This window comes from Silurus meridionalis, chromosome 15, assembly GCF_014805685.1.
Source record: "Silurus meridionalis isolate SWU-2019-XX chromosome 15, ASM1480568v1, whole genome shotgun sequence".
Classification (NCBI taxonomy): domain Eukaryota; kingdom Metazoa; phylum Chordata; class Actinopteri; order Siluriformes; family Siluridae; genus Silurus; species Silurus meridionalis.
Genome location: NC_060898.1, coordinates 16,847,717 through 16,864,944, shown reverse-complemented (window position 1 = coordinate 16,864,944; position 17,228 = coordinate 16,847,717). Strand labels below are relative to the sequence as shown.

The window sequence follows — 17,228 nt, the reverse complement described above, 5'->3', positions numbered from 1 at the left end:
GTGTTCAAAGCAGTGGTTTAACATTTATATATATTAAAAAAAAACTTTATTTTAGTTGCATTGGTGATCAGAATTTTTTTTTATTGTAAAATCAAGCCCCATAAATCTTTTTGTATAAAAATGACCTTTTTTTTAAAAAAAAAAAAACTCTCTCCAAAGTATTATAATCTCATAAAGTAGAGAAGTAGAATATATTAATTATATGTATATGCAATATATATAATTATTAAAAGGTACTGCAAAGAGAAATGTTTAAACAATTTTTTTTAATCAACAGTACTACAGATCAGCTCAGTAAGATTTTATTTTCAATGTAGTGACACTTAAAACTGACATTTTACAAGTTTTAATTACATAAAATGAAAAATGACTATTTATATTAATTCTTTACTCTTCACTCTGACACATCTCATTATCACATTGACAATTTCACTAAAAAGTTTAAATAAGTCCAACATACAAACTATGAAACATTGCATTAGTTTTCAATGTTTTGGTTGTGTTCTATAAGTTGATGTATATGTATAATATCTGTATAATCAATAATAATTGAAATATGTTGAACATCAGTGCAGAAGTTTGCATTAATTTGTGTTAGGTGCGTCTGCGTTGACATAATCTGGCTCATCTGTCAGAAAGAAAAAGGTCAATATAAGTGTTCACGTCTCATCAGGATTATTCAGGATTATTAGAAAACGTGAAGGTTAAACAGTACTGCTTATTACCATCGTCATCATTTTTGCTGTTTTGCAGGAAATCTGTGTTTTCATAGTCATAACTGTCTGTTGCCATGTAGAAAGAAAAAACGTTTTGACATTTTTGAAAATCACAAAAAATACACATAAACATATATGTGTGGGGTGTAGTCTTTGAAAAAGAAGAACCATGTGTACAAACTTTATCGTTCTCACCTGAGTCGTGTTCAACATCTTGTGTTCGAAATATATTCGCATAGTCACCGTCATCTATATAAAATACATATATACACCACCGTTAGTCGAGATAATCCCCACCCAAATCACAGAATTGCTCGTTTCTTAATCGTCCTCGTATTTACTGACACCTGTGACATTTTGTCTTGCTTCTCAGATGACCCTAACATTTTTACTTTAGTTTGCAGTTACAGCAGAATCTGCATGCTGATTTTGATCTGGCTTTCAGACCCCGTGGTTTCTTGTGACATTTCAGTCGACAGTACAGGGGCAAACCTGAACACTTCCTTTCTTCTCTCATTTAAATACAATCGGCGCACAAGAGTGGTAAAAGAGAGAATAAAAGAACTGTTCATCTAGTGTTTCTTTCTTACCGTCATCCAAAGCGGAGTTTTTGTGAGGCGGTGTGGCTATTGGGTTTCTAAAAGCCGATCAGGATAGAAATAGTGTTAGTTGGAATAAAGGATAGTTTAGCTATATAATACACATAAAATTACTCCTTTTTTACAAAATGAAATTAGATCAATCAAGTTGCCTATTTGTTTTACCTTAAGCTATGAGGCTAACACTTCACTTGTACTTAGCAGCTAAGCAAGCAGTTTAGCATTCAGCAAGCCCCATAAAAAAAAATCACACATTTACCTTAACCTCAATGGTTTTTGACACTATTCACTTTAAAACACTAACTAACTAATTGACGTTACTCAAATGAAATTCTGTAACTAAAACACACGTTGTGGCCTTCATTAAGCCAAAAAATATAATACTTGTTACCTGTATAGCATATATAGTATATGCCTACAGTAGTATGCATCATAGCATGCAGAAATATATTAGGTATCCAACACAGTCATTAGGCCACCTTTCAGTCAAATTTACATGCAAATGCATTTAACACTGTTCCTGTCTTTTCACGTTGACAGTCACCCAAAATGTATATAAAAATAATGTAGAAAAGTAAATTAAATAAAGCTCCAGCTTTCATTCTGCAATATGGCAGAAACCCAAATACAGACATTTGGTAATTCATATAGCGACGTTAATTTGATGTCTGTATCACTAAAGCTTATCTGTTACTAAATAATTTTAAATAAATACAAATGGATAAAAATTTTAGCTTATTTATTAATATAAATATGTACCCTAGAGAGAGAGAGAGAGAGAGAGAGAGAGAGAGAGAGATTTTGAATGTAAGTGCTCATTTAATATATAGAAAAATAAATAATAATATAAATATTATTTATATGCATATTTAATATAAACAATATTACTAGCAGTAGTAGTAGCAGCAGCAGTAATTGTATGAATTACCATTTATTGGATTTCTGTCAAGAAATAAATGCAGTTTCAAACAGGAAATTTGGAGAAAAATAAAGTCTATGAACAGACTGAATTATCTTCAAATTTAATATATTTAATGTATTTCCTCTTATGTTCTAATTTCTTCTTCAGTAATTAGTGATGTTAGATATTTAAGACTTTTTTTTAATTGTTACAATATTTTTTGCATGTTACATTTTTTATGATGTAACATTGCAAACAATGCAAGGCTCTGGGGTCATTCTGCCCCCCTATTTTCGATAAGTGACAACCTGTTTACATGTACATATTTCGTGTTTTAACCTTTGCCCAAAACAAGACACATAATAGCTTCACATCCTTCACAACCTTCCATGCACCAACCCACTGCTTTAACTACTGACATGAATCTGCCCCCAGTTTCCTCCTATAACAAATGAAGTTCAACACTTACACATAAGTGGGTTCCATGCTGCCACTGATTGCTGTTAAAGGGGATATAAATAAAAGAACAATTTACTAGAAAACTACTTAGAACTTGAGTAAATATTCAGAAAGCTAACGGTTACGTACACTTTGGAATGTTCTGGTAACTGTCCCCTGCTTCCTGAATAGCTGCTGGAGAATCACACAGTGTTACTGTTAATCATTTCTAACAGAACTAAAACTTATTTCAACTTGTAACACTTACACGTAAGCCGGCTGTTGGATGCATGTGCAAAATCCCTGTAAAAATAAAACATTGCACTTCAGTGATTTATTTGTTAAATAATATTGAATTATAATGGTATAAATACAGTGAATATAGTGACAGTGTTTGCAGTGCATTACCCTGAACTCGCACACTGATTTGGGTTTATCTGGTTAGTTTTCATCACTGTAGCAGAAAAAAAAAACGGTCAGGTAAGATGCACATTAAATCCACATTTAATCCACTTTACACTTTAACTTGCTTCCATAAACGTTTTTTCCAAAGATAAGGAATAAATTGAGTAGATACTGCAATTTCATTAATATAAATATGACAATTCATTATATTTATATGCTTCCTAATTATTTACATTTTCGTTTCAGTGAACTAAACGTTAGTTACTTAAATATCAAGACACCTTAAAACTCAGAGACATTGATTGGACATAAATTTTACTTTGTCATACTAAAATTCCGCTAAATACAACATATTTATTTGTTTGTTTGTTTGTTTTATGTTTCACACTTTTAAAAAAGCAAACTCTGTAACACTGGCATTAGTACCAGGCTTTAATCTGGTCACAAAAGTGACATTAAATATAAAACTGAGAAATATCCCCAATAACCAATAAACAGTGACAATACAGAGCCAAGAATTCTTTTTATACTGCTTTTCACCTGTTTTTGACCTCGTCACGGCAAACCTGCTCCCCTCTCGTTGACTGGATGAAGCCAGAATAAAGCAATAAATCAACCTGAATTAAACCTCTCCATCATTTACACAAAAACAAGAAATAACTGAACCATTTAAAATGTATAAACTACTTATTGAAATCTATAATATTTAAAGTGTCTGAAAAGTCATCTTTGACAACTTACAAAACTTGTGGAACATAGAGTTGGTTATTTTCCTGTACAATCACTGCAAAAAAAATACATATATACATATATATATATATATATATATATAAATATATATATATTTTTATATTTCGATATGAATAATGATGCATGTTAATGGACACGTGAAAAGTGTGTGTGGTATGGCACTCACTCGATTTCTTTCGACAGCGTATGCACAGAGCACAGATGAAGCCCACGGCCGAGACGGACAGGAGGGCAAGGACAACGCCTTGCTGGCTTGTTATCTCGATCATAACTTCGAAGTAAAAAAAAATAAAAATAACTCAGTGATTATTTCACATGATACGGCTAAGAAATGTATTACATTTGTGTAGCTTTTTTTTTTACAGCACCAGCCACAAAAATGCTCAAGTCTGCTCAGTACATATAAACACTAAAAGTATAGCATTGATGTTTAAACTATTAAACATATTAAATAAAATAAGAACAGAATACCTAATGTAATAATGAAAGAAATACAACATGACAGGAAATGCTGTTTTAAGACAACAGTCAAGAGCAGGGTGATGCAAAAATATCTGCTTAATCAAGTTATTTCTTGTTATCATTTATGTTATCAGAGCTATACACATATCTCAGCCACTGTTTACTCACTAGCCTCTCCTTTTTTTCTTCTCAAGAAGTTAAAGACAAAGAGACCGCAACTTGTCATGTTACAAAGCAGCCAGTAAGCACAATACCATATGTGTTTACTTCTTTCCCATAAAGAAACTCACAGACTGTTAAAAAGTGCTGACACTGGAGACTCCTTCTGTAAAGGTTAACCTCATCTTTTGGTATCACCATGGCAACAGCTATATGTAATAACTTTTTTAAACAGCAATTAGAACGAAAGTGTTCAAATGTCACTAGTATAAGAAACAGGAATTAAGATGTTAATATAAACCTGTCATATGACGGTTGTCAGAGTTGCAGTTCTAGAAAAGTAGTTTGGAGTCTGATTGGTGAATGTAGTGCTTTAATAAAGGATATTGCACTCAAACCGTTCGAACCTATAAATAAGAGATCTGAGATATCCTGTATGTGGTAGGTTTGACATACCTTTTTAAAGAATAGGATGTATTGAGCTATTTTTAATATAAAACAGTTACACACTTACAATGCATTTTTTTTTCAACTTTATCTTCAGCTGGGGAAATGTAATCAACAGAGAAATATTCAACATTTGGACATGAACGTATGACACAATATCCATGTTCATTCCAATTCCTCTTCTGCTCTGATTTAGTTTGGGTTTCCTGTAAAGTCCATTAATCCTCTGATCATACAAATGGAATTAATATATATAAGTTGTAAGTTCTGCTTTTTATATTATAGGAATCACAAAAGATCATTACTTTTGGTTTCATATGATATAAGTAACTGCTATTGCTGCTAATGTTAATACATACCTGTAACTGATACAATGCGGTATAATTTATTTAATCTGATTATTAGTATTATAAATAGTATTTTAATTGCTGTATGAGTTTTATAACAGTCTTAAACTTCAGCATAATTCTGAGAAACTTTTTGCAGATGCCGAAAAAAGATTTTGTTATCTCACTGCTTCTTACCAAAACGTTCAATATCTTTTTAAAGCTTTTAGTATTTCAAAGTTACTTGAATTTCATGGGAAAAAAACAAAAGTTACCTTAAACAGCGTGTCAGTGTGCATCCATTCTGTTGCACTCGCTTCCAGCCTCAGCTGAAGGTCTGATATAAAAGCATCGGGTGAAAAATGCTGTTTCCTGTTTCAAACTGAATCTTACCACATCCGCGTGCTCTCATACGCCGGACACAGGTTAGAAGACCACCACAAAGCTTCTGTGCACCTACACATCTGTTGTTATACTGTATACTGTTTTTTCTTTGTAAGTTTTAAATGAATTGAACACATTTTATATTACTGGAATTACTTTATTACAAATGATATAGTGTACTGGATTTGGTAAGAAAGCCTGCTTAGACTGCTGTAAAGTCTTCATTCAGGTGCCTCAACGTTGTTTTCTTTGCATAAAGGGTTTCACTTTGAATCCTCAATGACATTGTAGGTATTAAGTGTTGTAAGGTTCTGCATTGAAACTGAGTTTAGGAGATCAATACCATCTTAAATGTATTTGTTTTTTGTTTGTTTGCTGCATTTATAAGCTTGACAAAGCATGCTATAATACTGTTTAACTGTTTCTCTTACATTAAATAAAAAGAAATAACAAAGAAAGATCTTATAATCTCTTTGACATTTAGATATTTAAAGAGATTTAGAGTACTCTTAAAATTTATTTAAAATAAAATAAAAACATTTTACTGACATGCCAGTACAACATTTTTGGTTTTGTTTTGTTTTAATTGACTAGTAATAATTAATTTATTCTACAATACTTTTTAAGCCATTCCATAACCGGAGATATGTACTATATGGGCAAAAGTTTGTGTACATCTGACCAGGAAATTAGTATGTGCTTTATAAACATCCTATTTCACATTTAGTCCCCATTTACCGCCACTCTTCTGGGAAAATGTTGGCCACATTTTGAAGTGTCCCATGTTTGTCCATACAGAGTATTTTACATTGAAAGATGCCTTACTTTAAAATGAGTCATATATATACTTACTGTATGTTGCACATGTGAAATATTTTCTTCCATTTTGTGTATGGTGTATTTATACCTAGCTGGTAATATATGTAAGCTATACAATATATAGTATACACATATCTTTTCAATCAGCACCACAAACACCTGCATGTCACACTTGAATGTGAAAATGATTCGCACAAATGTTAAATCTACTGTGGCCGTAATGAATGATGAATACGAACATGATAAAAAGGTCACAAATTAAGACACAAAAAGATACTTCTAGAATTGTTGAGCAATATGTTTCCATTGTGCTGAGTTGTTACAATCCTAATAACATTTACATTACGTTAAGTTTTTCTGAGAAATTTCTGCAGGTGGAAAATACACACTCATTCATCTATCACACGTAAGAAAATGTGTTAATGTAAGTTCTGCTTTTGAAGTTATGTTAGTATTGACACGAGACTAAATGCCTGATCATTTGCATGCAAAAATGTAAATGATATAAGATTAAATTATATGGTAAGTTTATTTGGGGCCTTGATAACCCCCTAGACCTTCAACTGCTCTGCATGTCACATTATTGTGAATTTTTTAAAACATTATTTAAAATCTACAGCTTCAACTTGAAACTGATGAATGGTTAAGGCTTCAGGAATTTTTTTTTACCCATAAGTCTGACCTGGGTTTAAATTCTGTCTCAATTATAAGTAATCTTTATTAAAAGTCTGCCAAAAAACCATATTCAAGTTTATATCCACCTTTAAGCTTATATTATATCTATTTAAAAGAGAAATACACCAAATCATTGAATGAACACTGCTTTTATTTATTTGGGTCTTACCACAATTAGAATTTAAAAAGTAGGAATGCTTTATTGAATATGAAAATATAAAACAAGCCGATATCATATAGAGTTGTTGAAATCTTGAGGCATTTGTAAAGGGTTTGCGTAAATGACTGAAGCAATATTCAGGCCAACTTAGTTCTTTTTGCTGTTCTGTGTTTTGAAGAGGCTGGAGGATTTTGTTTCTTCAGTAAACACTAGTTGAGACTAGATAAAGGAAAAAAACATAAGTAAGTAATTAACTCAAAGACTTCTAAATAGTATTCATTATAAATCTGCTTAATTTATTTAATTTATTTTATTTTAATTTACATACTTTATATACCCTTATATACATTATATTTGGTAATTCAGTAGCCCTTATACTTGTTGTAAGTACATTACTAAAACATTGCAAATATATAATCAGGAAATATAATTTTCATATACTTTAAGTTGACTTTAATATATCACACAAAAATAATTCATTTTGTAGGTGGGAATAAATACTTACGAGAGCTGCTGTTCATGCTAGAGGACATGTAGCTGCTGCCACCTGCACTTAGTGCCCCACTTCCTCCCATACCCATTCCAAGACCTGCTCCAAGACCTCCTCCAAAACCTCCTCCGAAACTTCCTCCGAGACCTCCTCCGAGACCACCTCCAACACCACTTCCTACACCCAGGCCTAGACCATATCCATATCCACTTCCAAGACCAAAACCAAGGCCAGCACCTCCGCCCAGTCCTCCTCCTCCACCTCCTCCTGCAGCAAGACTTAGCGCACCTCCTGCTCCTCCTCCTGCTGCTCCTCCTACTGCTGACTTAGACATGTGCACAGTAATACCGCCCCCAGACTTCAGCCTAAGCCACAACACACACACACACACACACACACACACACACACACTTGTCAAAATGACATTCACTGCGTAATCATGAACTGATAATTAGAAACACGTCGCTAAAGGAAAATGAGGAAGTGGCAGCTCAGAGGTTAAGATGTTGGACTTTGTGAGGTCAGGAGTTAAAATTATAACATCACTAAGCTGCCACAGCTGGGTTTTTGAGCAAGGCCCTTACCCCTCAACTGTTTATTTATATAAAAAATGATATAACTGTAAGTCATTTTGGATAAGGGCATTTACTAAATGCCGTAAATGCTTTCACTGGCACTGGAATATTTTTAAACACTAGATTTTAGCATGAGTTTTTCAATTCATTGAATTTCAATACTCTGTTCTAATATAAATAACGAGCAGATATATGCACATTAAGGAATGTTTATTATTAAATATTTAGTGATTTAGTGATGTCATAAATTACAAAAATCATTCTATTTATAGTCTGGAGCAGACCTGAAAATTAGTTATTTGACATACTGTAAATACTACAATAAATAAATACATACATTCTAGTTATTTTTCAATGACAGCAATAATTGATATCGTATTCTCCTTCATATGCAAAAAGTATCCATGATCTAAAATTCTCTTTTTTAGTATCTCTCTCTCTCTCTCGTCATGTAACACATAAATCCTTTGTACTAAAAACATTCCTGCTACAGAAAATGTATTGGCATTGCGATATACTGACATTATGAGACTCCTTCCATCAATACAGATTACAAGAGAGAGAGAGATATACAAAAAGAAAGAATTTTAGATCATTTGATGTCACAGTAGAAACAATAATGAGCACATTAATGTAATCCTTTAATTTGAATTACAGCAGGAATTGTTGCCAGAGTTGCTCTTAGAATTTTTTTTTTATTAATCAAATGAGAATTCAACAGCTGGAATAAAACATCTCTGGTTGTTTACAGCTGTTTGACAGTATAACCATTTTCCATGTGGGCAGAGTGCACGCATGTGACAGACCTATTTAAATATTATCTAGGTTACAATATTGGAATAATAAAGGTCTTTAAAAGGTCAGGAAAAATGATAAACCTGAAATGTCATTATACAGAAGCAATGTTAGTGCTATAAATAAAAAAAATTATGACATACGTAGGTTAGACATTAAGACATTAGTGTCTTGTGTCAAAATGAAAACATAAGTTTAAAACTATGTAGGATAATCCCTGTACCTGTTCTCCTCACTGTCCAGAAGTTTTTTGTACGCTGTGATTTCAACATCCAGAGACATTTTGCTGGCCAGAAGCTCCTGGTATTCTTGGCTGTAATGTGTAATTTGCTATAAAACATAATTAAAGTGGTTAAGAATAACTAGAAACAAACTAAACTAGATTATAGTGCTGTGTTTAACTTTAGATGAAGTTGGGAACCTTTCGGAGGTCATCTAGCTGGGACTTGAGAATTTGCACTTGCTCCTGATAGGTCTCGGTGTGTGTGCTGGTGTGAGATTCAGCTTCGTCTATCTGAGATTCTAGCTGGATGTTCTGGAAGAGAAAAAAAAAAAAAACAACCACATAAAAATACACACAGCACTCACAAGCACATTTACATTTAAACACAGTCGAGATATATTGCTACTTACAAAAAAGAGACTTCTAATAATGTTTCAACTTAAAAAATAAACTTAAAAAATATGCACGGAATTCTACATTCTGTCTGGCCAAAAGGAGTGTATTATTATTATTCTTAATTTTTTAGTAACAAAACCTCTGACAGTAATGTCAGTAATATTTAATTAAAATAACATATTTACATTATACTGTACTGTATTGTCATTCTAATAGGTTATCTTTCAATAGTTACCATTACCATGGTAACTTGATTGTAATTGTTGATATGGTGATTACCTTTGTAAGGGTGTTAGCATAAAAATTAAAAGTTTGACATGCCATAATAAATAAAACCTGCAAATATTGGCTAACACATTGAGATATGCTATTATACTGTAGAACAATAATCAATCTTAATGCTAAAGGCCATCTGCCTCATATCAGTTTATTAAAATTGTGCAGCAAAAGGGGACCAACACAATATTAGGCAGATGCTCATAATGTTATGCCTGATCAGTGACCATGAAGTTATGCCTGGTCAGTGTATACTGTATGTACAGTATGTTAGTACATCCTCTTGGGTCTTTTGTTGCCCCCTTGGGTATTGAGTATTGAGACTTTTTGCTGTAAAATGAAAGTGTGGGCAACTGATTACAAAATACAGATTTCTACCAAAGCTTATACATGTGTGAAAGTAGGTGCTACTTCCCAAGCTGTTTACTTCTGACCAAATAAAAAAAAAAAATGCATGTCTGGCTTAGAATCATCCTTAATTTATTCATTACCTTCACACCTCTCCACTACTGGCTCTTATTTTATTCTCACTCTTCTTGTGTGCTCTTCCTCTTCTGATGTTCTAACTTGTTTCATGGCCACTCTTCAACATTATTTTTGATTATAAACCGAGGGAAAATTAAGTATGATCTGTTGTTCCATCGAAACAATAGAAAATTGTGGTAACAAAATCTCATATTCAGATTCTTTTACAATAAAAGCATGCAATGTATCTGTATCACAGATCTGTTGTTGATTACCAAAACTTGCTTTTTTACACAATTTCCTGTGATGACACAAGGGTTTACGGAATCGATTTACTCCAAAGTTTTACAATAAAGAACTTTAAAATCCAGCTCCTTAAATCCATCATTTTATTTATACAAAGCACACATTTTCTCATTGCTTAGGAAAATGTGTAAAAAAATTAAAAAATTATTATTTGGTTGAAAATGATCTAAAATTGCTTAAAATATCCCCAAGAAAAATATGAGTAAGTACACACCAATGATTTGAGTCTGTCGATTTCTCTCTGCACAGAGTCAATCTGAAGTTTGTACACTCTCAGTTCCTCTTTGGCCGTAGTGAGTGAATGAACACTGGGCTGAGATGAAATGGCCATCATGGAGAGCTGCAATCACAGAAAGAGAAGGGATATTATAAGAATGTCTGTGTCAAATATTTCTATTAGCATTGAACTTTTGTCATTTGGTAATCTCACAACCTGGAACTAATTTCTCATAAATGTAAATACTCTGATGCATGGTGGGAGGAGCATCACAATGAGAGTTACCTTTGCTCATGGGCTGCTTGAATCATATCGACTATATTGTAGAAATTCATCACAAACTGTTATAATCATAATTAATTCAATTCTGCAGGTTGATTTAACTAAATGATTAATTACATCAAGTTTTAAAGAAAAAATAAATGGGATTCAGAATAAAATATTCCAATAGTTTCTTTAAATTACATTGTAATCTGTAATTATATTGTTACAATTATTTTATCAGCATGTAATGTAATATAAAATTATAACAATAGTATTTTCTATTCTATTTCTATTATATATTTCAAACTATTTACAAAAAATAAATGTTTCTTTTAATTTATAGGTTGAATTATTGAACGTCCACTAGGGGGAAACAAACATACAATTATATATCCTAAGCCTACGTTTTAGACTTTGGACTTGAATTTGAGCAGACACCCTGACTGTTACTGCAGTTTGATCATGAAGAGTGAGGTCCCATACACTGTCCTGCACGGAGAGAAGTGCATCCTGTTTGCTGCGCTGAGCCAGAACCTCATAGTGCGATTTAACCTCGGCAAGGGCAGAGGTCAGGTCTTGCGCCTGAGCTGTGTTATCCACAGAGATGGAGACGGCTGACTTCATGCTGCCAGTCACAATGTTTCTAACCTCTTTAACTTTCTGAAAAGTACAAATACCACACATACTCACAAAGTTAGAGGAGAATTAAACAATGTGTATTACAAAAATAGAACTGTTGGTTTGTGTGTGTGTGTGTGTGTGTGTGTGTGTGTGTGTGTGTGTGTGTGTGTGTTAGCGGGGTGGGGGTACTCACAGCATCGTACACCTGCTTGGACAGAGCAATCTGGTCTTCCAGACCAGTAATGCCAGCTTGCAGCTCAAAAATAGTGAGATATAGATTGTCTACCTCCTGTAAAAAGTGTACATAAAAAAGTTAAATATGCAGTGTGAATATATAAATATTCACCATTCACATTTTTGCAGCATTCCAATCTGAAATTTAAATATCATTAATAAAAAAGCATTAAAACATCCCATGGTGAAGGTAGCATGACCATTGGCTTCTTGGTTGTGTCAGTATCATGGGCTAGTTTGTGTAGAATTATGACATTGAATTGAAATATTCAATTTTCAGATTGAAAAAATACAAAATGTGGAAAAGTTCAAGAGGGTAAATATTTATAATACAGTGTCGCACACTACAAATGTATCAATTTCAAGAAAGAATTTCCTACCTCTTTTAAGTTGGTCCAGTCCATCTCCAAAGATTTGGTCTGACCCACCTCCTCATCATATCTTAGATTTTAAAGTCAGAAATGTTTTACTGTTCTAAATTTTGTCCTGATGTCCATAACCAACTGTATATATAACCATATAAAGACCTCATTAAATGTCTAGGACACATTTCGTACCTGGCCTGGACGTCAGCGATGATGCCTTTGTAGTGTTCAATCTCAGCGATGATAGCTTCTTTATTGGCAGTAAGACCATCAATCTGAGATTTGTAGCTTCCAATAGCTGATGTGAGCAAGATTGAGGTGCTAACAGGACCACCCTGCTCTGGATTGGTGAACATGGTAATCTTGGCTTTCAATATTGCATTGTGCTGTTCCAGTGACCGCGCCTGAATCACAACAGTCATACAGAACTTCAGGATTAGGCCTTTGTAGATGTTTCAAAGTAAAGATCCCAAATTGCGTGCCAGCTGCAATGAGCATAATACTTCTCCTTGGGGCAGATATATGAGCATGGAACAGATTTCTTTTCATGAATTTCATGAACATGACTCAACTTGTTTTACTTTCTAATCCAGTAATATTGAGTTGTTGGTTTTTTTTGCAATAAGATATTTAAAACGTCTTAAGGACAATGAGATTAAATGGATCCTAAGAAAAAGATGATTGCTGTCAAACTTACAAATCCGAGTGATATACATTTACATTAAGTTGCAAACTGCCAAAAAAGGTTTGAACTGTGGTTCAATTGAATCAACTATGTTTCTCTATAGTACAAAATATATGCAATGGGTGGTACCATTGCAGAAACAAGCAGTTAATTCTTAAGAACAAAGAATTTGCACTATTTTAGGAGAGTGACATTACCTTATCGATGAAGGATGCAAATTTGTCATTAAGAACTTGCAACTCTTCTTTCTCTTTTAAGCGTGTGACCTGCACAGTGTCCATGGATGGGAGAGTGGGGTCAATTGTGGGCACTGGACTGACACCTGAATCCACTGTGATAGTGGAGCTTAAGAAGGATGGGTTGAAGCCATAACCTCCAATCTTGAAGACCCGGCCACCCAGGCGAGCTCTTAGAGGAGCCACACCAGCCCTAAATCCTGCAATTCTGGCACCTGCACCTCCCATACCCAAACCACCTAAGGCAAGTGCACCTCCACCTAGCCCGAAACCGGCACCACCAGCACCGGCACCGGCACCTGCACCAGCACCAGCACCCAGACCAAGACCAAGACCAAGACCTAGACCTCCAAGTCCAAGTCCCAAACCATAACCTCCACCGGCAGCTCCTGCTCCCCTTGAAAGGCCAAGTGAACGGGACAGAACTGCACTAGACCCTCCACCTCCTCTGGCTCCTGAAAACAGACGGTTGCCTCCATACGTGGCGCCAAATCTGACTGCCCCCCCACTAATTCTAACATTTCTGTCAGCCATATTGTCTTAGAGCTGGGGTCCAGGTCTTTGCAGAGATGTCCTGGTGCTCAGTCAGGTAGTCCCACACCTGTTTCAGGCCTTTAAATACAGCAGCTTTTGCAGGGCTGCTCATGTTGGCTGCTGCTGATTTGCTGTAGCTCTGTGCCAGTGAAAGTCACATGTTCAAGCTTAGCTGACTGGCAGGCCAGCGTCCTCCCTACAGGCACTGATCTGCCTCAGACATGTTTGGAGTGGCTCAACAACCTACAACCTGAAAAAAGTTGAGCTATTTCTGTTTAAACTTTTTTTTTTACTGATGCGGCAAGCACTGCATTATGCTGTCTAAATCCCAAAACTGATTGATTGACAGACTCTGCAAATCTCACCTTGGGTTGTATAATACTAAAAGAAACATTAAGAATGTCATTTGCCATGAAAGATACCTGCTCTCATAATTAAAAGTGAGAGGCAGGTGAAAGCTTTATTCCAATACAGTTTTTTTTTCCTAAAGGAAAGAGAATCAATTCTGAAGCATAGATAAATGGTATGTGGCATGTTATAACAGAAAGAAACTCTGCTGGCAATATTGGATCATGAAGCCATATATTCCCTGCTTTAACTTGTTATGCAACTGCAAGGGTTGACAAAATGTTTGGGTAATTCCAGCTCATGCACTGGTATAATACTAAATATCTTCTAAAAAACCTTGACATTCTGAGTAGCAGGGGATTTTATCTTGATAGCCTCTTGCCACTTCCTAAAAAATGAAAAGTAATTTTGGCAAAGGCCCATGGGGTATGGTTTTTACATTTATTAACAAGTGATTCTTGGAAGCTGCAGATGTCTGTTTTGCCGGTACCTGCCCTTAAATTAAAAAAAAAAAACCAGCAGACTTCAACCTCAACCTTACGAGTCACATGTTAATTATCATTTATACAAATTATGAAATTATGCAATTACATGTTTATTTTGGACTCCAACAGATGATTGAATCCATTGATAAACTACAATATTTACATGCACAGTCTGCTACAATGACAAATGCACACAGCACATTTGTATTATAGTATATTTAGTTAAAGAGTTCAAACAGTTGTAATAGACATATAAAGCATCTTTTGGAGATAAAGCAATTATTAAGTGCTGTGCCATGTTTAGTTTTGCCCACTGTTTAAATCAAGAATTAAAGCACAAAGTGATTTCCATTTTAAAAGCACTTTAATCCTAAAACTTAAACCTAATTATAACAAAAAAACAAAAACAAACAAACAAACAAACAAACAAACAAACAAAAATATAAGATCAATCCGGGGTGAAGGATTATTAGTGAACTGTTACCAAAAAAAGGCAGCGTTTGGAAACTTTTTAAAATAACATTTTCTGGTTGTAGGATTCTATATAGAAACTTATGGGTTCCCCCCGATGTACAACCTGTAAATGCTTAATGGTTCGAGATTTACCTTTTCAGGTATGCATATGTATCTGGCAAATTTCACCTCACTGTCTTTTTTTTTTTTTTTTTTTTTGCTAAAACAAAAAGAAGACAAAGATAAAAAGAAGAAGAAGAAGAAGAAGAAGAAGAAGAAGAAGAAGAAGAAAAAAGACTGTGAGATTTCTGTGGCATAAATTCATAATAAGTAATTTGCCACATGCATAGTTTAATAACTTATTTTAATAACTATTTAGCATGAATAATTAGCAACTACAATAGCTAGCTTTCATTGATACACTATAAAATATTTAAAAATCAAATTCAAAAACACCAATAAAACTTTATATTTCTTTCAAGACTAATCTCCTTTTATATTTCCTTTAATGTTCATTTTATTCAACTTGTTAAGTGTGCTATCAAGGCAGGTTATACATTAGTAAACATGATGTAGTACAAATGATTTCTTATTATATAAGTTTGGTATAATTGTTGTCTGACTCTGAGTAAACTGTTTAACAAAATCACGTGACAAATTAAAAAGTAAACACATAAATGAGTCAATTTACATTAGTGTAACCATCAACTGCTTTTTCTCTTTATGCAAAAAAGCAACAAAACAAAAAACTGCTTCATCATACAGTATAGACCTTTAAGCCCTTCAGTGAATTCAAAAGGAGTTTGTTACAATTCGTATTACATAAAAAAAAAAAAGAAAAAAACCTTTATTTTTCCATCTGGTACGTTATGGAGCAGGAGGCAAATCTGTGTGGAGTATCAAATGATCAGCACCTTGGACAGCAGCAATCGGTAAACTGCAGCTCAAGGTTGATGAGCTTCATTACAGTCCACAGCTGGCATGATGCTCTACACAGTGCAGTTTTATATATTTGGATATTAAATATATTGAAAGCAGAGAAAATGAGTTGTTTTCCTATAGAGGAGAAGAAAACGGGAAACAAAAATGCGGACATGTCCCACGTATGTTATGAGTAATACGGAGCGGCATGGGGGTTTCACAATGCATCCAGGACATACCCAAGTCCCATATATAGTTTGATATCTGACACGTTATAGTGATACAGCTACAGCCTCGAGGACTCCGGCCTCCACAGCTCCGGTGTGCGCGGAAAAAGCGGCGGCATTATGCTGACGGACATGCGGAGGTTCGGTGGGTCCGGCGGCAGGACGCACGATCACGCAGCGATCCGCTTTTCTCGCTGGCGGCACAGGGCTGAGCTGATCCCTCTCGTATTCCTCCTGGGCTCGTTGGATCTTCCGTCTCTTCATCTTGCCTTTGTGGCAGTGGTGCGTGGCGAGAGAGAGCGCCACGACGCCGACGATCGCCGCGCCGAGGAGAATAAGGGCGAAGGTGGAGGAGAGCGGCGGCGGGAAGGGCTCAACTTTCTCTGCGCAAGTGCTGTTAACGCAGCGCCAACTCTCCGTGGTCCTGAAACTCATCTCCCCTGGACTGCACGGATTTAGATCCCGGACTGGTCTCAGTTACGCGTCCAAAAAACACCCCTCAAAAACACAGTAATGGCAGTGGTGCCTGTTCCACCGGCTATCCGAGCTCGCCTTACCAGACAGCTTTGGAAATGGGCTCACAGGGGAGTGGATGTCCTGGTACTGATAGACGCCTTTGTTCGGTGTTAGAACAATGAATGTCAGTCTGGAGAATCTAAATGTGTATTATGATCGTTTTAGAAAAAGCGTTTCCAAGTAAAAAAAAAAAAAAAAAACGAGACAGAGAGCAGATCCCCACAGTGTTCCAGCGGTCCAGAGCTAAAAAAAACCCAGTGCGGGCGCAGTGCTGTCCGAGTTCCCCGTTCCCGTTCATTCACACACACACACACACACACACACACACACACACACACACACACACACACACACA

General features: G+C 35.0%; 3 protein-coding genes across 4 annotated transcripts; all 3 read right to left on the bottom strand.

Moving 5' to 3' along the window:
* Positions 1-286: 286 nt before the first annotated feature.
* si:dkey-183i3.6 (LAT2 domain-containing protein) lies at positions 287-5,556 on the bottom strand. Of its 2 annotated transcripts, none has more exons than XM_046867240.1 (12): positions 5,479-5,556; positions 3,976-4,080; positions 3,801-3,843; positions 3,600-3,643; positions 3,063-3,108; positions 2,923-2,957; positions 2,805-2,849; positions 2,686-2,716; positions 1,307-1,353; positions 912-965; positions 726-782; positions 287-628 (listed from the first exon to the last, which is right to left on the bottom strand). In XM_046867240.1, exons 2-12 carry the CDS (start codon positions 4,076-4,078, stop codon positions 585-587), a joined length of 549 nt encoding a protein of 182 aa, XP_046723196.1. In that variant the 5' UTR covers positions 4,079-4,080; positions 5,479-5,556; the 3' UTR covers positions 287-584. The 2 variants fall into 2 exon arrangements, with proteins under 2 accessions (XP_046723196.1, XP_046723198.1); XM_046867242.1 differs by having other exon boundaries at positions 2,805-2,846.
* A 1,658-nt stretch (positions 5,557-7,214) lies between these two features.
* si:dkey-183i3.5 (uncharacterized protein LOC566445 homolog) lies at positions 7,215-13,985 on the bottom strand. Its single transcript, XM_046867243.1, has 10 exons — positions 13,351-13,985; positions 12,661-12,872; positions 12,484-12,544; positions 12,063-12,158; positions 11,732-11,908; positions 10,982-11,107; positions 9,523-9,636; positions 9,325-9,431; positions 7,747-8,096; positions 7,215-7,460 (listed from the first exon to the last, which is right to left on the bottom strand). Exons 1-10 carry the CDS (start codon positions 13,921-13,923, stop codon positions 7,441-7,443), a joined length of 1,836 nt encoding a protein of 611 aa, XP_046723199.1. The 5' UTR covers positions 13,924-13,985; the 3' UTR covers positions 7,215-7,440.
* Positions 13,986-15,462: 1,477 nt separating this feature from the next.
* Positions 15,463-17,147, bottom strand: si:dkey-183i3.9 (uncharacterized protein C11orf87 homolog). Its single transcript, XM_046868172.1, has one exon. It carries the CDS (start codon positions 16,790-16,792, stop codon positions 16,403-16,405), a length of 390 nt encoding a protein of 129 aa, XP_046724128.1. The 5' UTR covers positions 16,793-17,147; the 3' UTR covers positions 15,463-16,402.
* Positions 17,148-17,228: the final 81 nt, after the last annotated feature.

Excerpts from the sequence above, each read along its gene's own strand:
- si:dkey-183i3.9 (XM_046868172.1), bottom strand. The coding sequence starts at position 16,792 with ATGAGTTTCAGGACCACGGAGAGTTGGCGCTGCGTTAACAGCACTTGC.
- si:dkey-183i3.6 (XM_046867240.1), bottom strand. The coding sequence starts at position 4,078 with ATGATCGAGATAACAAGCCAGCAAGGCGTTGTCCTTGCCCTCCTGTCC. Across the intron at positions 3,844-3,975 it reads ACGCTGTCGAAAGAAATCGA|TGATTGTACAGGAAAATAAC; the intron begins GTGAGTGCCATA and ends TTTTTTTTGCAG. Across the intron at positions 3,644-3,800 it reads CTCTATGTTCCACAAGTTTT|TCAACGAGAGGGGAGCAGGT; the intron begins GTAAGTTGTCAA and ends GGCTTCATCCAG.
- si:dkey-183i3.5 (XM_046867243.1), bottom strand. The coding sequence starts at position 13,923 with ATGGCTGACAGAAATGTTAGAATTAGTGGGGGGGCAGTCAGATTTGGC. Across the intron at positions 12,159-12,483 it reads ACTGGACCAACTTAAAAGAG|GAGGTAGACAATCTATATCT; the intron begins GTAGGAAATTCT and ends CACTTTTTACAG. Across the intron at positions 9,637-10,981 it reads TCGACAGACTCAAATCATTG|AACATCCAGCTAGAATCTCA; the intron begins GTGTGTACTTAC and ends TTTCTCTTCCAG.